General features: G+C 38.1%; 1 protein-coding gene across 1 annotated transcript; it reads right to left on the bottom strand.

Moving 5' to 3' along the window:
- Nucleotides 1–409: 409 nt before the first annotated feature.
- LOC104414605 (cytokinin dehydrogenase 3) lies at nt 410–3771 on the bottom strand. The gene is made up of 5 exons (XM_010025757.3): nt 3147–3771; nt 2112–2239; nt 1545–1814; nt 1124–1392; nt 410–704 (listed from the first exon to the last, which is right to left on the bottom strand). The coding sequence occupies exons 1-5, from the start codon at nt 3769–3771 to the stop codon at nt 410–412; spliced, it is 1587 nt and encodes a 528-aa protein (XP_010024059.1).
- Nucleotides 3772–25547: the final 21776 nt, after the last annotated feature.

Genomic DNA, 25547 nt, shown 5'->3' with positions numbered 1-25547 from the left:
ATCCTAAGTTGGTTCAGTCGGTCCGATCAAGTTCCCGATCCCGAAAATTGGGAATCGGTTCTCCCAGTCTAATTCCCCATTCCTAAGTGGAACTGGACTGAACCAGGAACCGATCACCCCTAATATTAACTTTATTTTACACCATGGAATTATATATACTTATTTTATGTGCAATGCGTCACACTCTTTACTTGTCATGCAACTATCTATTCTGCATATTTAGATCACATATTCCAATCCATGTAGTTCATATTTCACATAATAACTCCCGAACACAATGTGACTAGACGGATACATCTTAATTTATGACAAGCTAAGTAAGCATTCATGATTCATGGAAACATAATTAAGTGCATGCGTGGAAAACCTACTGAAACCCCTAAACCCCATCAATCTTTGAATCCATGCCTTAGTTGTGGTTGAAGATCCTCTGTCCAGGAGACAACAACATTTTTGGATCGAACTGAGCTTTGCTCTCTTGAAAAGTCCTCCATTTCGAACCAAAATGTTCCATCCACTCTCTTTCGGTGTTGTAATTTGGAAGGTATTGCTTGACCTTAATACCATTATTTTCACAGAAAAGGAGCACCTCCTTATTTTGAAGGTCGAACTCTTGCCAGTCTTCAAACCCACTTGAATGCAGGAATCCAACCGTATAAAAGACATCTTCATCCGGTATAACAGCAGACATCCTATCATCCCATCTGCAAAACAGATCAATATATAATAAAGGGATTAAATTCAATATATGGTCGCCAAGGTTTAGTGAAGTTTATAAGCAAGCCCCTTATATTTGATTTTAATCATTCAGTGAACTAAAACTTCCAAGTTTTTGCATTTTATGCACTTGCTGGATTTGACTGATTTCTTGACGAACTGAAGACATGGTGGACAGGTGACCAATTTACTGGATCTCATGCCATTGCCACGTCGGCAACACGTCAAAAAATTCGTCAAAAAATTAGTCTGGTTTTGATCAAAGTGCATCAGTTGCAAGAAATTAAACGTTTACTTTATTAACTTGATTGAAATCAAAGTTTAGTGACCATCACTCATTAACCTTTAGTGACAACCAACAAAATATATGCCGTAAATGAAAGTGTTGGCTAGCAAGAAAACATACTTGTCATTGTTCATAGGGTAAATGAGGACAAGTCCGGTTGTTATGTTCTTTTTAAGAACAATGTTGTTGAAAACACCCGTGTTGAAATCAGCGATGCGAGATTTGGGCACAAATAGGTTAAGCCACGGGTGGGGAACGTTCCAAAGCCCCTGTCGTCGGAGCTTCAGCTCTTCAACTCGTACTCTATTCAAGAAATCTACATAGGCAACATCTTTCTCGAACATGAACTCGGGGACATGGCTCAAATCTTTCAATATTATCTCCAGGGCCTAATTTTGACAAGATAACAGTGAACTAAGTTAAAAGAAAAGACAAACGATGTTTCTTGGAGGGAGAGAAGAGAGAGGTACTCCAAAAGATGAGCTAGTATTTTCCTTTTCTTTCTTTTGTCGAAGATAGTTTGACATCGATCAACACTTACCTTGTCCACTGTAGTTTGGGTGCGTCCATCGTAGAACTTGGCTACTTCGATACAGTACAGGAGCTCATGCTCGGTCACGAGGGACATCAACCGCTGGCGGTCCGAGAGGGAAAAGAAAGATGTCCAACTGTCTGAATTTCGGTGCATGAGAAGCGAACCTTCTACATAATCCAATGCTTCATCTTGGTCTCTTCCATGGTGTGAAATCAAACTTTCTTGGTCTATTGTAAAATCTGAAAAATCACTATATAGCATTCTCACCCACTTAACCTGCATTGGATTCGAATAAAATTACATTCACTACCTTGTAAATCTTCTCTATCAACCAACAAAAAGAGTACCCAATATAAACGTAGGTTTATGGTCAATGTGAAATATAGAGTCAATTGCCGCTTGCAAAAGGAAAATTGGTGCTTACGCTGTCAGATAAAAACATGTGGGTTCTGATGCATCAAGAGACTGAGGCATTCAATCCCATTAAAAAAAAAAAATTGTGATTGTCTCAATCCTAAAGGATAAGTATGGTGAATTCTGACTATATAATGATGATTGAGTCCAGCTACGTACTCTCTTTGGAGCTTGACCCAGAGCAATCCTTGCTCTGGTTATTATGCCAAATTGACCGAGACCGCCCAGGACAGAATAAAATAACTCCGGATTTTTGTCAGGGGAGCAAGTCAAAAAGTCCCCAGTTCCTACAAAAAATAAATGAAAAAGGAAGAAAGAAAATTCTCTAATGAACAAGCAAGAAAATATAAGGAAATGAAATATATATGGTGCGTAATTTAATACTTTAGAACAAGAAAGTATCTTGTGCATCAGAAAATAGTCATATATTTTCCTAGTCAACATATTTGGAAACTTAAGATCAAATTCCTTGTTCATATGTTAACACAAAAACAATTTGTTTCTTTTTTTTTTTGGATAAGTATTAGTAGAACGCTATGGCAACAACATAAATAGCATAAATAAGATTTGTTTTCGCAGAGGAAATCATTGTCTTTTTCCATGTGTACGTTCATGCATAAACTAGAAAAATTGGTAGCTGGCGAGAGTTCGCAGTCTAGCTGTTTTTGTCGAATAGATCAAAGAATAAACAAAATCCTCGTTCCTCGGAGATTAATCTGGACGTATTACATTAACCCAGTTGACCTATCCGTTCCACCTAATCCTTCCATTTCCAGTCTTCAACCTCCAGGTGTCCTGGGTTGTTGACGTGGGATAAATATAGTAAATCATAGTAAATCTCAACTTCTCGATAAAAGACTCAAAGTACATAGCTTTTAAAAACAAAAGATAGAATGTTAAAATAAAAAAAAAATTAAAAGAGTTAATTCCCCGAATGCATGTGTTGAGCGTTAATGTTAAATTTAACTCATATTAATTAGATAACTTATAGTGTATGCCTAATTTTATTTACTGTAGAATCTGATTCTCTCGTTTTCTTATAATGAGCCCAATACGAGACTTGCAGTCGATTGTTGTCTACCATGATGATAGGCTCATTGAATGTTCTCAATTAAATGAAAAGATGTAAACGAAAAATAACTAGTTTAATTAGTTCTAGTCAATATATGGAAGCCAAGGGTGAGTGTGATATACCAGTAATAACATCCATTTCGTAGACATTGCTGATCTGAGGACCATATCGAAACGTTTCCCCGCTAATGCCAGCATTAGAGAGCGTACCGCCCACAGTTAGGTACAGATAATCTGTCCACGATACCGGTGCAACACCGTGTTTCAGCGTCTCCTCCAACACATCGATCCAAAGTTGCTGGCCGCCGACATCAGCATAGTGACCGAGCGACCAGCTCCACAACACGGTGGTCCCACGCCGCTTGTTTCCAAGAGACATCATGTCCACAACGACCCCATCAGGAGCCATAGCTTGTCCCTGGATAGAGTGGCTGCATCCTCTGGCTGAGATAGTGAAAGGAAGAGAGGATTCATTGTATGCGAATGCCACGAGAGTCACAATGTCCTTGGGGCAAGATGGGCGAAGGACGGCTGCTGGAATTTCTCGGACGATGAGGCCGAAGTCAACGGAGGCTGCGTGAGTGGATTCAGAGTCAACGTGGAGGATGTCGGCTATGGGGAGAGAAAGGAGCTTGTGGTATAGTGAATCGGTCAAAGGCTTGGATTGGCATACCATTGAGAGTAGTAAGCTCATCATGATGAGTAATATAATCATGCAACGTGAGGCCATCAGATGGTTTTGTGCCATTTTAACGATGGAGGAACAAAGAGATGATGGGCAAGTTGGTGTGTGTTAAAGTTTGGGGTGGAGTTGAGAGGGAGAGCTCCCAAGGGTCTCATATATAAACACGCAGACAGGGACACTATTGCGAAGCCATGCCCTCTTGGAAAAGGAAAGGTACCATACGCAGCTCGCAGGAAAATGATATGTAGGGCTCTTGGCTTTGATTTGCGGAGATTTTGATATCTTTAGTCAGTGATTTGACTTTTGACTTTCATTTGATTTCTCCGTATCTTTTGAATTGGGTTACCAGTAAGATGTGTACCGCAGTAAGTACATTTTGAACCTTACAAAACGCCGTTGTCTTCTGAAGCCTTGATGTCCTTCAAAGCCATCTGTAGGGAACTTCTTACTCTGGCGCAGCCTGGTCATTCTGGACTTTATCTTTCTTGCAAACCTGAGTACGTTCCTTCAGTTCAAAGGGATGTTAAAATATATCTTTAGGATATTAATTGTGCCTGATTCACAGAGATCCCATTATGACATAGTCGGCGAATCGATTATAGACTGAGCTGTCGAAGCAGGAACAATGTGAAACCTAGAAAACTGTCTACTAAATGGAGTATATCTATAAGAATCGCCTAATCTTTACAATACTATAAAGAGACAAGTCAAGCACTGACATAAAAAAATTATAGAGGGTCATGTGTCGGTATATCATCTAATATTATGGAAACACAATTTGCAGAAACCTTCATTGGCAACACGAAATCTCAGTTGGAGGCTTTCAAACTCCTTGAATCGAACATCCAGGGGGAGTTCAAGCTTTAAAATGTGTATCGAGCCAAGTATTGAGGCCTTCAATTTTGATCCGAGTGAAGTCCACATGTAGCAAGTCTTTCATGATTTTGGTCTATGGACTCACCTCATCCAACAGTACATATGAATTGGGTTAATATGTATTTGGATCATGCAAGAATGGCTCGTCGAGGTGGTAGCTTACTTAGACAGCTCAACTCGAATGGACCCCACTACCATTCAGTAACGTTGTAATTGTTACTTATTATTATTTTTTAGTTTGAATTGTAATAGTTTAATCAAAACATGAATATACACAACATTTGTGTGCTAAGTAGCACTAACACCGATATGCGACATGCGACACAATATAACACAATATATCAACACATTATATCTCAAAATAGAGAATTCCGATATATTGTGACAAGTTATATATTAAATGTATAAAAATTGATATATTATCATTATTATGATCATCTAATCAAATTAATTTAATTCAAATTTACAAATAAATAAATAATTAAAAAAGAAGCCTACATTGAATTTACACTAAAACGTGTTTCAATTTTACAAATTCAACTCAATTCCATTAATTCATAAAACTTTAAGGAAAAAGCAAACGAGCAATCTAGATTTTGGACTCGTGCATCAAAACGTGTCGAAGAGAAGTTGGGGAGTGAATTGTGTGTCACGAGAATTGAGAGTAAAAAAAAAAAAAAAAAGGCTAGATTTTTCTTCTTTTCTTATTTTTCATTTTTATTATTTTATTTTTTCATATTTACATTTTGACCCTTCATTTATAATTTTTTTGAAAATTGACCCCAAGTATGTTGGAATTCCGAACTCGCATGTTAGAATTCCAGACTCGAGTTTTGGAGAGTGTCGAGAGAGTTGACAATGTATCGGACTTTTTAACACCTATTGACCGCGTGTTGAATTTCAAAATTGAGTGTTGGAGAGCATCAAACATGTATTGGAGTGTCCAACACAACATGAAAGTAGCCGGAAAATATCAGTACTTCCTAGTCCGTATGAAGTCAACCGACTCTATTGGTTAACACGCAACTATTGCATCTACGGACTGGCTTGCCAGTGGCCAAACCCTAAAAGACTATTGATACTTAATTTGTTTTTATTGTATCTTGGATTCTTTTAATAAATTTTTATTAGTCCAAATGTGTCATTCAAATATTTTAGTGGAGCCAACCCTAAACACTAGCGGGGTCAAGTTTCTCTATGTGTACTTAGAAAAGTTCTAGCAACTACTGGCTCGTCTTCTGAAGTTAAAACTTCCCATCAACCTCGAATAACATGTCAGTGGCCTGAAGACTTTTCCAATCTGAAGGGGTTGTTGATAATTATAACCCAAATCTAGAAGGAAGTTGAGTTGCATGATAATGGGGGTGAAGATCTTTGATTGCAGAGCAAATCTTGAGGTTTGGTTGGGAAAATGACGTCGAATTCGAGAGGGTCATCGCTGTACTTATCATTATGGATTCTCGTCAAAGATCAAAGATACGCAAGGAGACTGCATGGGATTTGTTCGATGAATGCCCGTCCTTCTCTTGTAAATTCACGACTTTTACTTTTCGATTGCGAATCAAAAACGTTTGGCAACATCGTGCGACCTGGGTTCATAACTTTATAGGTTCTCCGAAGACTCCTCGACGAGAGCCCCAGATTCTTCCATCAATACAGTAGACTATTCAACCGTTGTCTGAATTATTCATCGTAGAAAAAATAAATTATTCGTGAAAAATCTGCTAACGATCTTGGGTTGAATCGATCAAGGTCATAATTAGGTAACCATCAAGAAGATACACAGGAGATTTTGTTCGGGTGTTGCAAGATTTTCTATGATACATTATCCATCAAAGAATGGTCTTACAATTTGAAGTGTCCGAATGGTGGGGGGAACATCAGCAAGATTTTTTCCAAGAAGATCTAGTTCATGATTCTGATTTAAGGGGCAGGTGATGACAAAACCTAAGATTATCCTTAGATCACGTGTTTTCGGACTTCTGTACTAAGGGAGTAACTTGAACAACAATTGATAAAGAAGCTCGCCTTAGGTGAGCTTTCATCGAACGCATGCACACGCACATACAAAGGGAACATTAATAAGATTTCTTCAAGAAGATCTATTCACGATTCTAAATTAAGGGATACGTGACGAAAAGACTTTAGATTATCCTTGAATCATGTGTTTTCGGACTTCTGTACTTAGGGATTAACTAGAGCAATAATTATTAAAGACGCTAGCCTTGGACGACCGTTCATCAAGCATGCACGTGCATACAAAGAGAGAGAGAGAGAGAGAGGCGTTTATGACTATTGGAAGCGTGATTGGGATAGATTGTGTAACGATGGATCATGGTGCATGGCGATGATCCATATTTTCTTCAAGGACTTGCTCGAGCAATGGGAGACAATTATAGTGCTAAAAGTTTGTAACATACTAGTTATTAATAAGACCCTGCATTCATATGACTCACTATCATTTACTATTATGCACGATAACACATAAAATGTTGAACATAAAGGACAAGACGTAGTCCTCGTCGACGAAAACGTTGCCAATCTCGGTGCAATTGATGACGGTGATGGACCTCCTGAATGCGAACTGAAGGTGAAACTGTGCAAGGGCCAAATCTTTGTCGGAGGAGATCGTTAGAACTCAACGACTATTGCAGAAGGGCCAGAACTAGGTTTCTCGACCCTCGACCTTGACCTCAATTCACAACGATCCTTAATACACAACGACCCTCAACTTTAGCCTGACCTCGGCAACTTTGCGCGATCTTGACCTCAGCGACCTCAACCTCGATGACTGGTGACATTGAACTCAGCGACCTCAGCAACCACGGAGCACACAGAGTGCATGAGAAAGAAGATGAACATAGTTTTTAGAGGCAGTAGTGAAATACGCAAGTATCAGCGAGAGGACAAGATTAGGAGAGAAATATCATTAAACCCCACAATAACATTCCAAAAGCAGATCCCCTCCTACTTTGGGATTGATGACTTTCACTCAATGCTCTACCCAAAAAAAAAAAAATTCTATACGCTTAACTTTTCCTTAAAGATTTTAGAGACTTAAAGTACCTAGTAAAAATTGAACCAAACGTACTTCATATATCATATTCAATTCATATCTCATTACGTCAAGTTTTTTTAGTGAAGATGATGCAATCAAATACGTGATTAGTTCCAAATGGACCTCTCCCTCGATGATTTCCGTAGAATATATATATTGGATTTCTGCTGCACATCCCCATAATTAGTATGAAAGAATCAACATCGGCAGTATATCCACACGGAGCGCCAGTCAAGGTTCACATACTCAAGATCCTAAAGAACCTTTCCTTTCTGATCGAAAAATTATCACCGCTCCAAGACAGGAAAATCAATCATAGTAGTAGTACTAGGAATATATGTAAAACCAAGAAAACAATCAACTTTATGATCAAATAATCCATAGCAATGCATCTGATCCCAAAAAAAATAAAAATAATAATAATAATAAAATCCATAGTAATGTAAATTAAAACCTAATTGTGGGTAGAGGTGCTTCATGCACAGAATTTACATTAGAGTTTACTTAACAAAACCTGTAATTATAAGAACCAAAAATAACTTTCAATACCTGTGGGCATAAAAAAATTAAATCTCAGATTACCATTTAATTCCAATTAACTTATAAAAGATCATCACCTCCCCAGGGGGTCAAATGCAACATTACAATATGCCATTTGACCTTATGTAATCATCTCAGGAATTACGTTACATCAAATATCACTGCTACCCAATCCTTTCGCAAATTTGGATGATGTGGCTACTCCGAAATCACAAATATTGAAAAGTTGTATGACATCTTATTGTAGAATTCACTGAGAGACCAGTGATTTGGGATCTCTATAGACTTTCTGGTCGATGGGTTCCCCAGGACAATGACTTGATGATTAGCATCTAAGCAGGCCAACCCCCTACAAGACCCGACAATCTCGATATGATATCTCGAATCTTTGGTCTCTCACGTAGGGAATCGAAGGTGGGTGGCCGATGTACCTTTGTTCACACTATTGGGTGATTCGAGCGCTTTACAGTCCCTGAACTGAGGTGGGTTGGTGGTGATGAGGACTGTGAGAGAAGGGGAAGCCGGATCCCTATGGAGGTGGACCTTTATAAAGTACAAAGTTACGTGCAGTAAGCACCGATATAACTCACATCAAATAGTAATCTCGAAAATTCACCAAATGTGATCGAAAATTCGCCAAATGTGACAAGTCTGTTAGAAATAACCCAATGTAGAATGTTGTTACTGATCAATGAAAAAGGCCTAAGAAGGTGATCGGGCTATGCTTCAGTGTAATTTACGACAAATTTACAGTACATGGGGAAACAAGAATATGAGAAAATTAACTAACAAGTTAACGAGTATCCAATTAGAAACTTTGAAGCCAACGAATGTGCTCAAGTGGAATGGTAACTGAAGTGGATACGCAAGTCTAAGTCATGAATATTGAAAGAAAGTAAAAAGAAAGAGGGAAGAGAAGGCTGAGGTGGAAGAAGTCGAGAGAGAGATGAGAGATAGATTTTCTCTATTCAATTGTATTGAGAATGTACAGACTCCAAAGATATAAGACTAGGATTGTACAATTAATGGAAATAAAGAATTCTATGTATCAATCTATATCAATCTAGATCTAAATCTAATCCTTAATTGATGTACAAAATCATAATCAAATCAGATCATAAACTACCAAAAGCTGCATATCTTCTAACACTCCCCCTCAAGCTGATGGCTTGTAGATGTCCAAGACACCCAGCTTGCTTAATAGATATGCATGCTGTCTATGACACAGAGGTTTGGTGAAGATATCTGATGGCTGATCCGTTGTCCTAATTCCTTCTGTTTTGATTACTCCCTCTTGGATTTTTTCTCGTGTAAAGTGACAGTCCACTTCTATGTGCTTGGTCCTCTCATGTACTATAGGATTTGCTGCTAGTTTGAGGGCTGCATCATTATCGCAATGCAACTTTGTTGGTCCATGCACTTGTACTCCGAGATCCTTAAGCAATCCCCGTATCCACACTATCTGACAAGTGGCCTTAGTCATAGCTCGATACTCTGCTTCGGCTGAAGATAGAGATACAGTAGGCTGCTTCTTTGTCTTCCATGAGAGGAGAGATTTTCCCAGCTTGATACAATATCCGGTGACTGATCTTCGACTTATAGGACATGTAGCATAATCAGCATCACAATACGCTGTCATCTTCATGTCACACTGTTTAGAAAGAAGTATTCCCAGTCCTGGACATCCTTTTAAGTACTTCACAACTTTTAAGGCAGCATCCATATGGGACCGCTTCGGATTGTGCATGAACTGGCTAAGTGTCTGAACTGCATATGAGATGTCGGGTCTAGTCATGGTCAGATATATGAGTTTTCCGACAAGTCTTTGATATCCTGATGGATCTCTGAGAATGGGATCATCATTTTGAGATATGCCCTTATCATATTCTGCAGTAGTCAACTTAGTGTTCTGTTCAATGGGAATAACGGCTGGCTTGCATCCTGATAAACCTGCTTCTGATATGATATCTAACACAAACTTTCGCCGACTAAGGGAAATTCCTTGATCAGATCGAGCAATTTCAATTCCAAGGAAATATTTAGGTGCCCCTAAATCTTTAATGTGAAAGGTGGCATGTAAATATTCCTTGAAATTATCTATAGCAGATTTATCATTTCCCATAACAAGTATATCATCGACATATATCATCAAATAAATAGATGACATACCTTCAGTTCGTGTGAATAAAGCATAGTCATATTTAGACTGTTGGAAGCCTGCTTTCGCAAGAGCATTTGCAAATTTGGCGTACCATTGTCTGGATGCTTGCTTCAATCCATAAAGGGATTTACGGAGACGACATACTCGATTCTCCCCCTGTCTCCGTAAGCCTTGAGGAATATCCATATATATTTCCTCGTCTAGATCACCGTGTAAGAAGGCATTGTGCACGTCCATTTGATGTAGGGTCCAGTCATGAATGGCGGCAACAGTTAAAAATGAACGAACTGTGACATATGTGGCAACTGGAGAGAATGCCTCGTGATAATCAAAACCTTCTCTTTGTGTGAATCCCTTAGCTACCAAGCGTGCCTTATATCGTTCAAATGAGCCATCAGCACGATATTTCGTTTTGTAGACCCATTTGCAGCCAATCGATTTACGATCAATCGGAAGTGGGACAAGATCCCACGTATTGTTATCAATTAGTGCCTGAAGTTCTGCCTTCATAGCTTGCTGCCACTTTGGATCAATGGATGCCTCAAAATAACTAGACGGTTCCCTCTCTTGTGATAACCGATTAACACAACATCTATGTTCCTGTGATAATCTATGGAAAGAAACATAGGAAGAGATTGGGTATTGAGTACCTGAAGAATTGTGAGTAGCACAGATATAGTCCTTACTCCAGGTTGGAGGTCGTGTGGCACGACCAGAACGTCGTGGATAAAGAATTTCCACAGAAGGAGATGCCTCATTTGGGGATGGCGAAGGAATATCCGTATTTTCTTCAATAGCATGAGAGTTGTCGAGTCTTGTTTCCAGAACATCATCAGATCTAGTAGGATTTGAAGTTGGTGCAGTTGCTGGAATAAATGAAGGAATAGGAGGAACAATCCTTGATTCTGCTAGCGGTATGTAAGTGGGACCGTGAGGTAATTCTTCATCAGATAGGAGGCCATGAGGTATGTTTTCTGTGGTTTCATCTAAAGATACTTTCTTAGAGAAAGGGAAAATATCTTCATGAAAAATGACGTCACGACTTACAAGAAATTCCTTTGTAGAGATGTCAAGAACACGATACCCTTTTTGTAAGTTGGGATATCCCATGAAAACGCATCTCCGTGCTCGTGGACTTAGCTTGTCTCGAGGTCCTATTGTTGCAGCATAGCATAGACAACCGAAGATTTTGAGATGCTGCAACTCCGGCTTCTTTTTAAATAGCAATTCAAAGGGAGTTTTCCCTTTAAGTAGCCGAGTGGGCATGCGGTTGATTAAATAAGCCGTAGTAATTACACAATCACCCCAATATTCATCCGGCACTGATGCTTGAAACTTTAGGGCTCGTGCGACTTCCAATAGGTGCCGGTGCTTTCTTTCAACCACTCCATTTTGCTGTGGAGTATAAACACATGAGCTTTCATGTTGGATGCCATGTGCGTTAAATAGCAAGGAGCAATCATGGCTGAAGAATTCTCTTCCATTATCAGTACGTATCCGCTTAATGGTCTTTCCAAACTAATTTTGGGATAATGCTAGGAAAACCTTTAAGTTAGAATAAGTCTGATCCTTAGACTGCATCAAGAAAATCCAGGTCGCATGAGAATAATCATCTACTATAGTGAGAAAATAACGAGATCCATCATGATTTATCGTGCGGTATGGTCCCCAAATATCCACATGAATCAAGGAAAAAATCTCACTAGTTCGGGAGCTACCAGATGGAAAAGGTGCACGAGATTGTTTGGCAAGGGGACATATGGGACATTGTGGACAAGGATAAGAGGCACTATGCCCTAATCTCAAATGCATAATAAGATTTTTATCATTGCTAATCAAGTTACGCAATGATGATTTATTCAGGGATTTGCAGGAAGAATTGAAATTACTTGTCCAGAAAAAAAGTCCTTTAGAGAGACTACCCAAGCCCATCGGTTTCCCAGTTGAAAGGTCCTGAAATAAACAGGTGTCAGCATTGAAAATTACCCGACATGAATTTTCTTGGCAGGCTTTGGACACAGAAATCAGATTAAATTTGAATTATGGGACATAGAGAACATTCTGAAGAATAATCTGGGAACTTAGATTCACTATTCCTGTCACATTGACATGAGTAATGTTCCCATTGGGTAACTCCACTGAAATAGGATGAGCCAATCTGCCATTTATACTTGAAAAATATCCCTTGTCACATATAATGTGATCACTTGCCCCTGAATCAATTATCCATGCTTTTCTGGAGATAGAATTAATCAAGCAATGTGTAATACCTGAGAAACTCCTTCCTTTGTTGGAAGTATCCATTTTCTGTAGTGCTTGCATCAGCTGGTGATATTGATCATAGGAAATGGGCTGATCAACATTTTTCCCAGTCGGTCCACTAATTTGATAAGCTGTTGAAATTTTTCTCTCCTTTTCTCCAGGTTTCCCATGCAATTTCCAGCAATTATCAACAATATGATTAGTACGTTTGCAATATTCGCAAAATAATTTACCCTTTCCTTTGAAATTTTTCGCGAAATTCCTTGATGACGTGGCAAAAATCTGGCCGTCGGTCCCTTTAAGCGCGGATTCCTGTCCACCGTTGGATCTGATTGCAAGATCAAGTCCTTGCGAGCCGTCCGATCCTCGCAACCCATCTCGTCCGCCCATGCGAGGGTATTTAAGGACCCCGGATTCCTCTTCAGCGAACCCTAATTTCGCTCGCCCCTCTTTCCCTCGATTTAGGGCTAGGGTTTTGGTGGCCGTGTCTCGCCGCTCACCGCGAGCAGCCAGTGCGATGCTCTCGCCACTTCTAGTGTGGTCTGGCATCGCGAGCTGCTGATTCTCCTCCTGCACAGCGAGCTAAAAAATCCGTCCGATCGGTGGCATCGGATCCATGGCGAGGATCCGTGAGCGAAAAACGAGGTATGTTTCGTTCAAAATAAGGAGAAAGCGTGTAGCTTTCTCCCCGTCCTGATGGATCTATCTTTGCTTGATTGTCGACTCTGGGCCCTCGAGCCTCTCCTCGGCCGCTTCGAGGTTGTTCCACAGAGACGAGAGCCTGTTAAAACAAGCTGTGACCGTCATGTTCCCCTGCTTCAAGTCGTTTAATTCCTGCATGAGGTTAAAGATTTTTGCCTGATCTAATCTCCCGTACATTTCTTTGATGTTATCCCACATGTTTTTTGCATCTTCTGTTGGTGGGAGTCCAACCGCAACCTCTGAGGAGATGCAGTTGCCGATCCATGTTCGGATCAGGCGATTGATCTTCCTCCAGAGTCGCGCTAATCACTCTTCGGTAGGCACTGGAATGGTTCCGTCGAGGAAACCTTCCTTGTCTTTTGTCGCCAGGGCACGCTGGAACTCCTGTGACCATTTCGTGTCGTTCTCTGGTCCGGTCAGTTGTTGGCTGATTAGCCGCAGTTCTGGTCCGTCGGCGTTGGAGACGAACAGTGGATCGCCGGGTTCCAGTCGTCCGGTGAACGCCGCCGCTAGAAACGGTAGAAAACCGGGTGTGAAATTCGGGTAGGTATTCGCTCCTAGACCCGATTCGCCTGACCCGATCGGATAATCCGCATTGTAAAGACCCGGGTAGGGATTTGTTCCCATACCCAGCTCGCCTGACCCGTCTGTCCGCTCCATTCCTTCGGTTGGGCTTGCCCCACTTGTGGTTGGCGGGCCCACGTTGGTTTGGACGTGGCTCTGGTGGCCCCCATAGCCAGGCGATGACGAATTAGGGCTCGGCCCAAGGTAAAGCGGATAAGGAATCCACTGGTAAGGTTGGCCCGTCATGGGTTGCCCCATACCGAACTGAGCCTGCATGGGCCGCCACTGGATGGGTTGGGCCTGGAACGGAAGTTGTTCATTGGTTGAAGATCCTTCGATTGGAGGATGAATTGCAGGTGAATTCCGAGCCTGCAAGATATGGGGAACGACTCCTTCAAAGGGCTGGTCACGGATGACTGAGGCTTCTTCCTGTGGATTAGCCATGGTAAGTTAAAATAATCTTCCTTGAGAGAAACTCTAATGCTTGAAAATATTCTGTTTTGTAGGTCAGAATTTTTGGGCAAAAGGTCGAGATGGAAGATAGATGCGGAAGCTGAGAACAGAAGCCAACAGGCTCTGATACCATGAAAGAAAGTAAAAAGAAAGAGGGAAGAGAAGGCTGAGGCGGAAGAAGTCGAGAGAGAGATGAGAGATAGATTTTCTCTATTCAATTGCATTGAGAATGTACAGACTCCAAAGATATAAGACTAGGATTGTACAATTAATGGAAATAAAGAATTCTATGTATCAATCTATATCAATCTAGATCTAAATCTAATCCTTAATTGATGTACAAAATCATAATCAAATCAGATCATAAACTACCAAAAGCTGCATATCTTCTAACAAATATAAATATGTGGTGACCAAATTTGGTGCCCTCTAAACTGCTGAAATTGCCTATAGAGCAAGATTTGCAGTCTTCCATTAGCCACTCAATGTCCATGTACTATTCGACACCTGAATTTTTGTCAACTGTTTAAGAGTCCATTTTTTGCAAAATATAAAAAAGCGAAAAAAAAGGAGAAAAAGAAGATATAAAAAAAGAGACATAGCAAAAGTTTAATTAAAAAAATGAGAAAAAAATGAACGTGAGCGGGCCGACATGTCCGGCTCACTCTCTCGATAAATTTTTTGTCGGCCCCTTCATTCATCTGACTCATCTTTTGGTTTCTCTTTTGGGCCCATTTCTATTATGTTCTTGAGCCCACTAGAGACCAAGAAAATAAGGCAAAAATCCAACCCCGCCTCCAGCCTTTCTTCAGTAAGAACCAGCACGAGAGAAGGGCGGGTGACGCAAGGAGGAGAGAAGGACGCTGGTGCTCGGAGGATTTTGGCGAGATTCTTGGCAAGAGACAAGAGATCCGAGAGAGAGAGAGAGAGAGAGAGAGAGAGAGAGAGAGAGAGAGAGATGTTGGATGCAAATTGCGCAACTCCAAGATCTCCATAATTAGAACAAGAACATGCATAATTGAGTAAAAAAATTAACGCACTTGTTTTGGGATCCATCGTTCTTGAAGCGAAAGTGGAAACATAATATTCCACGTGCAAGTCATTTTCCTCTATTGCCCTCCATATCACTGGCTCAATAAGGCGGCCTCCTCACATTTAGCGTTAGGTAAATGCTCCTTAGGTGAGGATACATGTGAGAATTAAGGTTAGAGGAGAGACTTGAGCACTACATATAGGGTTTCTAGGCAAGCCCCCTCATTACGGGCCAGGCTCAACTTAGCCCACACTAGCTAGTCTCATATTAGACTAATTAAGAAACCTTCTATCTCACATTAGAACAATCATGTTTTACGGTAACCTTAAAAACAGTAAATTACAATATCAATTAATTTAGTCTACATTAGGAAAACTCTTACATTCTCCCACTTGGACTATATTAATTGATATGATAACTGTATGTGCGCATATTTGGTCCAGAGATAATTCTTAATAGTCAATCCTATCCCATAAAGTCTTAAATACCGAATCATGGTGGTAACTGCATTTATATACACAGAGCCTTCCATGATCTCGAGTGCTCTCAACTTTATTGATATGGGTTCAATATGGTAGTGTGGCAAATGGATAACATCTCTCATAGAGAGATCCCATTTGTTACTCACCATTCTCTTATCTTAAGCGACACAAAAAACTTGTGCCATTAGAGAATGTCTTTATGATTTTAATGAACCCACATATGCCTTATCCTTAGGGTTAACATTTCTTTATGTATAACATAACATATGCACAAGGCTAATAACTAGATGCCCCTAGCCTTCACTCAAGGTTTATATAGTACCTTGAGACTTTATCAATATATATGCAACATAATAACAACACATTCAAAAATATTTTATTGAATGCAAAATTTAATACATATCAAACCATTACAAAGTGTAACAAACACAGATAAAACTTTTATCAAAGTAAAGCTAAAATAGCTCCCACTAAACAATAGCATCTCATGATGCTCCTAGGCCGATGCTAATAACAAGTTGCTCAAATACACATGGGCGTAGACCTTTAATTAGTGAATCTGCAATCATATCATCTATAAAAATATATTATATTATTACGTCATATTTCTGTACCGTTTCCTTTTGTTAAAAAATTTTAATTACCATATATTTAGACCCCTTAAGACCTCTGTAATTAATAATACTACAAATTTATTGTCTCAATACAACTGTATGAATCTACACAAAAGTTAAAAATGATCAACTCCTTAATGAGGTTCTGGGGCCTATTAATCCAAGTAACAGCCTAAAATAATGTTACAAACTCTAGTTACATAATAGACATAGAACTTTATTTACTGCACTTTCTACTAACATAAATATGTATTCCGTTATTTATCACATGTCATCCTAATAGCCAGCAAAGTTTACATTTAAATATCCTACTAACTGCAAAAATTGAACATGTCTGTAAATTATCATATCATCTCTTGTTCTCTTTAAGTACCTCCAAACCTTTTTGGCAACAACCTAGTATAATTGATTTTTGCCTAGAAGTTCCGTCGCAAAGACGATATTTAGTCTAGTGTAAGTTTGAGCATACATTATACTTTTAAATGCACTAACACAATATACACCATTTAACTAGATTTTCTCAATATTTAAATAAGGACAATATAATGGATTCGGTCCATCACCTTCAATGATAGGAGCAATTTCTGGTTTGCAATTATGTATATTTTATATTTCCAAAATACGATCAACAAATGTCTTTTGAGAAAAATCTAATAAAATATGGTGAGAACAATCCTTATGGACCTCAGTACAAAAGACAAAAGATGCCTCAAGGTCACTACTTGTAAACAAAATATCATGAACATAGTGTGTGAGAAAAATAAATTTCCTCCCACCGAACTTGCGGTATATTGAATTACTTTGTTCTCAATTGAACAAAATAACAACACTATGAAACTTTAATAATATTGTCTGGAAACTTTCTTAAGACTATGAATAAGACTTTTCAGTCTACACACAAGTTTACTTGAATTTGTTGCAAAATCCTCCAGTTGCACTTATATAGATTTTGTATCTCTTTGATGTAACTCCATAAAAAAATAAAAAAAATAAACTATTAATACCACGTTCACTCTGAAAGAATCTTTAAAAAATACTATAAAGAAATAATTATTTATTCACTAACTATCCACCCCTCTTTTAGAGTGAAAAATTTAGTTACCAATTTGGCTTTAAATTTCATAATCTTTCTTTGAAATTCTTTTAGTTTTGTACACCTATTTGCAACTAATGAACTTGTGATCTTTAGGCAAGTTAATAAGTTTTTAAACACTATGATGTTTCATAGATTGCATATCGTCTTTTATGGCATATAATCACATACTTAATTAAGGATAAGAAACAACATTCGTATATGTCACTAAATGAACCATGAAGTGGATATTGTAGTCATGTTCTCACAAATAGACTATATAGTCTAATTGAATAACTGATCAATTTTTCCTAACAAATCTCCTCAATAAAGCTACAACCACTTCATTCTACACTTGAGAGATTTGGAAAAATTTCATCATAACTATATCAAGAATAGTATCTTGAACCTCAACAAGTTTAGTCTATGGTATAGGAGATTCTACAATTGTTTGTATAGGCAAAGACAAAGACACAATGATCTTCTATCGCACTATTATTTTTAATAGTCTGAAAGCAGTTATCCTCTACAATTACGTCGAACTGTAGAAATTTTATAGTATGTGATTCCATAATTCTTGTACCTTCTTTAGAGTCATAAAATTAATACCCATTTGAACAATCTGAGTAAGATACAAAATAATTCCAAGTAGATCTAAATTCCAATACACTTAATGTTGAATTAGATAATCTCACTTCTGCATGACACCTCTAAATTTAATATGATTCAAGTAATTTATGTCCAGTCTATAACTTAAAAGAAGTTTATGAAATAACTTTGATAAGAAACACATTTTGTATATAAAAAAGGTTGCTTTCAAAATATAGTCCACAAAAGACCGGATAAATTAGTTTTACTAATCATATTCATTACCATGTTCAATATGGTGCATATATGACTTTTTTGGCAAAATCTTTTTGTCAGGATTTTCAGGCATAATAGTTAAGTTACCACCCCAGAATTTACCAAGTATTTGACAAATGACCCTTTAAGCTATTTCGCATTGTTATACTTGCCAAAATACTCACCGCCACTATTAAGCCTAACAACCTTTTAAGACTAATTGAAATTGTTTATTCTATATCTCGGTCATTTTCCTTAAATATAAAACTTTTGGAAACAACCTTTTAACCATATACAAGATGTATATGTCATTAGTTATTAAACACAATCTTTGCAGATGTGTTCTAAATTTGATATTATACACGACATAATTACAAGCCACTAATGCTTCCATCATCTTATAACAGTACAGTCCGCAGACAAACCACTTTTCAAATGTTCCAGAATGAAACGCTTCATGAACAGTAAGCAAATTCTATTGCTTTTTTCTCAAGCAACAAATCATATGTCTACAACTTAAAATTTGAAGCAATAAAAACCACATAATTATGGAGTTATTAATTACAGAAAATGTGACTAAAAAACAAGCAATGTATATAATTAGCATCATGTGAGCACCGTGTAACTTGACGTACAAGTATACATCCGTACAAGTACACATCCAGAGAGTTACACACATAATCATATAATCACTTTTAGGCAGAATACATGACATGCAGTTATACACTCCCCACATGATAGCGATTATGAGAATATATTTCAATCTTCGTGAATTTTTCATCACCTCTGGGCATATGAACCATTAGGATCAGTCACTCCTCTACCACACCATCATGTATTCCTCAATGAACTAATACACAATCACCTCATTTGGGAGTATGACCACGCATTAGACCAAAAGACATCCTAATTAACATACGGGATCAAAATTTCTCAAACACAATCAAACGTGCCACTTTGGCGGTCACTACTCAATTGAATCCTTGAAACTCTCTCATACTAAGGATATAAACTTTACTTCTCACATACATCATATACATGTGATTTTAACTTTAGTGATAGGGGCAGTAAATCACTAAAATCACATATTATGCAAATTACATTACTTTATTCATTAATAAAAAATATATATATATATATATATATATATATATATATATATATATATATATAGGAAACTTGAAAAACAGATTCCAGTGAGATCACTGATCAGTAACACAAGAAAATTTTCATAACAGAGAATAAAGCATCTCTTATGCATCCGATTACAGATTACCATAATAACATAAAAAGAATACCGATCTAAAAGATGTTTCACAAATTAACATCAATAATAATAGAGGGTACACCAAATCGACAAGCCTGACAACTGATTCATTATCACTCATTAGTTTCATAAGGCAAAAAATGACTCAAATGCCAACAACTGATTTATTAGCCAATTCTTTTTAAGTAACAAATTATCATTGAAATCAACCAGTGGTCTATTAATTAAGTCAAATCAAATAACCAAATATCTAAACTTTAACAATAGGTACTATTGCCCTGCGTAAATGTTGTCATACTTCTAAACAATAAAAATATTCAACTTAATGGACATTAACCAGTGACTGGATGAGTTTAGGTATAATATGCATTGACTTAACTAAAATGCATTACCCACATTCAATAGATGTGTTAATTAGTACAATCAGTTTGGTCACAGGTTCTTAAGATGTCCCTTATTCAAATATTACCAGCATGTAAAGGAATATGCATGAGCAACAAAAGTTTCACAATCTTTTACTATTTCTCATTACCTCAATACATAGTTTAATTACTGTCCCATAATGGTTGTATCTCATTAAGCCAGCTTTAGTTCACAATAAATTTAATTTTTATTAATTAATCACACCATTGTTATGTTTATGTGATAACATATCTGTAACCCAACATTTGTATTTCCAAAATCACAAAAAAATACAATAAAAATACGCAAAAATACACAGAAAATACACGAAAAATACACAAAAAGTACACGTATTTAGGGCTTTGTATGTATTTTCACATCCATAAAATCATCAAACATATAAAATAAATACACCACAAGATAGAGAATGAACATACGAATCCAACGCCGCTAGCCACGCGCCGATCCGATGCTCCACACGCCCACCCGCGCCGCCTAAGTGCTCGGTGCGTGGAGCCCATGCGCGGGCGTATATTGACTGGTCAAAACCGGTCCGACCAGTAGTGGTATGATCGCTCGGTCCGGTCAACAGTTGACCGAGTTGGGTCGGGTCGGGTTGGCCACCATCGGGTCCGGTTGCTGATGTCACTATGATGTCAGCATACGCTCGTGTGTCGCACGCGCGACCCACGCCCCGCGTGTGGGAGCGTGTAAGGGTGCGTGATCGCGCGCTGGGGCGCGTCTCCTACACTCTGGTGGCACGTGGCCGCGCGTGGGGGCGCGTGCAGACTCCTCCGATGATGCGCCGCCCATAGATCCGCTCATCTCGTCGAGTCTAGTCCGAATTTGTGATTTAATTTTATTTTTATTGAACAAAAAATCACGAAAATCACAAATTATGGTAAAAATCTTATGCGTTCAAGTTATAGGATTATGGTTGCTTTGATACAACATGTTGGATGTAAATTGCGTAACCCAAAGATCTCCATAACTAGAACAAGAACATGCATAACTGAGTAAAAATATTAATGCACCTGTTTTGGGATCCATCATTCTTGAAGCGGAAGTGGAAACACAATGTTCCACACGCAAGTCATTTTCATCTATTGCCCTCCGTATCACTAGCTCAATGAGGCAGCTCCCTCACATTTAGCGTTAGGTAAATGCTCCTTAGATGATGATACATGTGAGAATTAAGGTTAGAGAAGAGACTTGAGCATTATTTATAAAGTTTCCAGCCAGGCCCCCTCATAACGGGCCAGGCTCAACTCGGCCCACACTAGCTAGTTCCATATTAGACTAATTAAGAAACATTCTATCTCACCTTAGACCAACCATATTTTACGGTAACCGTAAAAATAGTAAATTACAATATCAATTAATTTAGTCCACATTAAGAAAACTCTTACAAGAAGAGAGAGAGAGAGAGAGAGAGAGAGAGAGAGCTGAAGAGAGAGAGAGATGGTGAGGGTTTCCTTTATTCGGTTGAAAACAAAGAGGGAGAGCTGCTCGAGAAAGGAGTTCCGATAGAGAGCGCGAGAGAAGCTTGGCCATGCTCGAGACCCCATTTCCCGACGCTCCTTTCATCGGGCTAAGGCTCGCAGTTCTTCGGTTTGCTCAAATCCCAACCACAGCTATGCTGCATTTTGTTGCCTCTGGACATTGCTTGGTTGTCTATATCCGTCTCAGTCACATTTTGATGTCCAGTTGAGTTATCGTTTGCTCTCCAGTCGATGCCCACCAAAAGTTCGACATAATGTCTCTACGGTACTCACAAAAGTCATGTTTGCCTTGCTGAAACTGTAGCCCCTTTTGTCCATATTTTGTTGGTTTTTATGAGTCATTGTCACGATTCATCGCTTTTGTCCTTCATTATGGTTACTTTCGTGCGGGTGGTGTGTTTTGTGTTCATTGTTCTGGTGATGGATGGTGGCCCCCCGTGACTTTCATAAAGGGTGAGAAGTAAGGATGGGATCAGTAAGGAAGATGACCCATGTTAGGTGAAGAGGAGGGGACGTTGCGAAGAATACGACGTGGAGAAGAAAATGAAAAGAAAATAAAGAATGAAACAAAAGAGAAAATTAAAAATATGAAAAGAAGGCTAGGGCGTGGGAGAAGCTGCCATTTAAAGGGCAAAATACAGAAAAAAGGAAAAGGGCAGAATAAGTTCAAAAGATGGACTTAAGGCTTTGGGGGACTTGATTTTGGTTTGGGCTGAACGTGAGATTGGGTATTAGGATAAACTTAGTGTTGGGAAGCTTGGGCTTGTTAATTAAGCTTTGGGTTGAGCTTGATTTGTTGGGCTTAGGCTTAGTTAATTGCTGAAGGAATTGGGCCTAATTTGCCTAGTTCGTTTTTATTAACTAAAGCCTCTTGTTGTATAAAGCCCATTTGTGTCCTTGAGTCTAGAGTCGTGTGGCCGCAGCAACCTATTTTCGGGTTGGGCTCTAGGGACGAGCCCATTTTCGGATAAAAAAATTAATAAAAAAAATTTGAGTTTTAGAAAATTGTCAAAAAATTTAAAAAATTAAATTAGAAAACCTTTGATTGGGTAAGCCTTTAGGGCTTTATAATAACGTTTTTTGTTTTCCATTGTCTTGTTTTCATTTGTAAGGACGATATTAGATGATGTCCAAACTATCCTTAGTATAATATTTACTATGATGTATGCTGATGGTGTTACAAACATCACTAGAGATTTTGATATGAAGAGTGCTCTATAACTGTTTAGAGAGCTCTGGTGATATCTAAGGTGAATAAGGTATTGGGTGATGAAAATGTATACGAGTTGAAAGGATTTTCTAATGAGGTGAACATTTAGAAGGACCTTAATTAAGGGTGAACAAGCAGAGAAGGATGGGGATGTTCATGATGGTTTGGAGGTACAAAGTCAAGTGAATAGTTAGATGGACTTAGTGAGGTGAACACGCTTAGAACATATATAGAAAACAATGATAGAATGTTGTTTACATTTTATTGTGCTTATAAATCTCCGGATCATATCTAGGTTTATTTAGTGTAGTAAAATAGTGTAGGCATCTTGGATTTAGCCTTTGCCATCTCAATTGCATGCACATTTCGAGTCATGCGAGCCAGCCGATACATTTGCATTCCATGTATGCTAAGTTCACCCACTTTTGACATTCACACTTCTCACACTAACCTGTACATTTCTACACAAAAACCCTTTATTAATAAGTTTTCTCTTCTAATAAAGTAACCTTTGCCCTTAGATATGTTTTTAAGGAAGGAAAGAGACCAAAGCATTCAAACCCTTGTTTCTTTGGAAGGGTTGCAAAATGTGATTTAGAGCCCCATTTGGTATGGCTGTGAGCTATGGCTTAATTGTGTTGTGCTGTAATAATTATGTTACAAAATGCTATAATATATATGTTGGATGATAATCTTGGAAGTATTGTAGCTATTGAGAATATTTTGAAGCTGCAACAACCTTTTTCATAGCTGAACTACTGCAAAAAAGCTACACCTCGTTCTTTATATATATATAGCATAAAAATTGTTAGTCCACTCAATTTGTTTTGCAGAACATAAACCATATGGAATTGATTTTCCTAGTTTTGGCTACTTGTTTCGTTTTGGAAAATAAGTTAACAACAAAAAATAACTCATAATTACAACTTAACAATTTATGTTTAGAAAGACGGCCTTCAAATTTGTTAGCATCTTTTGGGCTAGGCTAACCCAGTCTGAGATGCTTCAAGGGGGTCCAAAAGTAGAGCTCAGAATGAATGGGCTATTAGGCTTTTAATTTGGCTGAAATTGTATGATATTTTGAATCTAAATAAACTTGATGATTAGTTTGGCCCATATTAATGAAAGATCATGGAGTGAATTGTCCTTTAATTGGAGAGTCACAAGTATGAACACTACTCTCATGTAAAATTGGTTAGATTTGCATGTTGGTGACGTTGATGACCTACGATCTACCAATGTGTTGTTTAGAAGAAATATCTTTCAATTAGGGATGGAGGAAAATATGGTCCTTTCATGAAAATTACCTAACTTTTTTGAGAGAAAATCAAGTAAAATAGAATTTTACTATAGGGTTTGTAATGGGTCCACATCATCCCTTGCAAATGTAATATATTGCAAGACTTAGTAAATTGTGTGGTAGGGTTTTGAAAGTATGTTCCTTATCATTCCTTTTATTTAATCTTGATTTCAACACTGTAAGTTCTTATACTCCAACCTTCCTTTTTGATTTTCAGTTTGTTCTATAAAAGTCTATCCAATCATATTTCCATGCCCGACCAAGTGTCAACCTCATCAACTACCTCTTTTTTTTGAATGGTTACTCTCTCCATTCGACAGAATTAAGACAGTTTATAGAAAAAATAGAAACATAAACAATAAGTTGGAGATTTGTGACTTAGGGTAGGATCTTCATCAAGCTTTTCATTGCGTTTCTTCTAAATCACCTAGGCCCCCTTAAGTAGTTATAAACATCTCAAAGTCTTGAGGCTTTGTTTTCTTCTAGGTGTGTCATTTTTTGTTGAAAGATATGTGAAAAGAAGAGTCACTGTTGATTTGGTAGATATAGTTTGTTTATCATATTTGTTGGAAATAGTCATCATAAAACATTTGAAGAGTTTATCTTGTGAATAGTGATAGGGAAAATTGTCCAAAAATTTCTAAAATTATTGCATTATTACTAATTGAGTACTAAAACTTTTAATTGTGCAAATTGAGTTTTAAACATTTTTACATTTTGCCAAGTAATCCATCTGACCAATTTTGATTGGAAATCGCCAATATGGATGTTAGCTGTCTTACGTGACACGGACAACATTGATGTAAACAAAGTTTAAAAATATTTTAATATTTTCTTAAAATATTTAGTATTATTTATTTTATTTTTTCATTTTTCCTTTTCTTTTATATTTTTTTTCTTCCCTTCTTCCTTTGGTCAATGCCGAGTCTCAGTGACTAGCTATAAGCAAGGGCCAACAAGGTCAATTCCACCCATCTTTGGTGAAGCTCGCCCCACCAACCATTGGCGAGAGTAAGTCTTGCTTGCTCTTGGTGAGACCTGACCTTATCGTTGCAAGGCAAGGTTGACCTCATTTAACTACTAGTAAGACAAACCTCACTTAGCGATGGTGAGTCAAGCTTCACTAGGGATAGGCGAGGCTTGTCGTCATCGAGCTAGTAAGGTCGACCTTTCTAGTGGCCAATGAGGATGAGCATTACTAGTGACAACTTCACCATATTTTGTGAGTGTTGATAAATTCGAGCCTCACCAAGGGTGGCAAGGCTTATTAGCCCTCACCTCCAGCTAGTTGTTGGCCATCATTGTGGCCCGGTGACTAGCTAGAAGAAGAAGGGATGGAATAAAGAAAATAAAAGATAATATATATATATATATATATATATAAGAATATTATTGAAATTGCCTATGTTAGCTAGCCATGCCACGTAGGATGAGCAGTATCCACATTAACGATTTTCGGCTAAAAGACTCTTGACGCTCCATCTCAAATTTTAAGAAA

The sequence above is a fragment of the Eucalyptus grandis genome, chromosome 11, assembly GCF_016545825.1.
Source record: "Eucalyptus grandis isolate ANBG69807.140 chromosome 11, ASM1654582v1, whole genome shotgun sequence".
In the NCBI taxonomy this organism is placed as follows: domain Eukaryota; kingdom Viridiplantae; phylum Streptophyta; class Magnoliopsida; order Myrtales; family Myrtaceae; genus Eucalyptus; species Eucalyptus grandis.
The sequence above is the reverse complement of the archived record's forward strand: the minus strand, read 5'-3'. Positions and strand labels throughout refer to the sequence as shown.

Excerpts from the sequence above, each read along its gene's own strand:
- LOC104414605 (XM_010025757.3), bottom strand. The coding sequence starts at position 3,771 with ATGGCACAAAACCATCTGATGGCCTCACGTTGCATGATTATATTACTC. Across the intron at positions 2,240-3,146 it reads CGAAATGGATGTTATTACTG|GAACTGGGGACTTTTTGACT; the intron begins GTATATCACACT and ends TATTTTTTGTAG. Across the intron at positions 705-1,123 it reads TACCCTATGAACAATGACAA|ATGGGATGATAGGATGTCTG; the intron begins GTATGTTTTCTT and ends TCTGTTTTGCAG.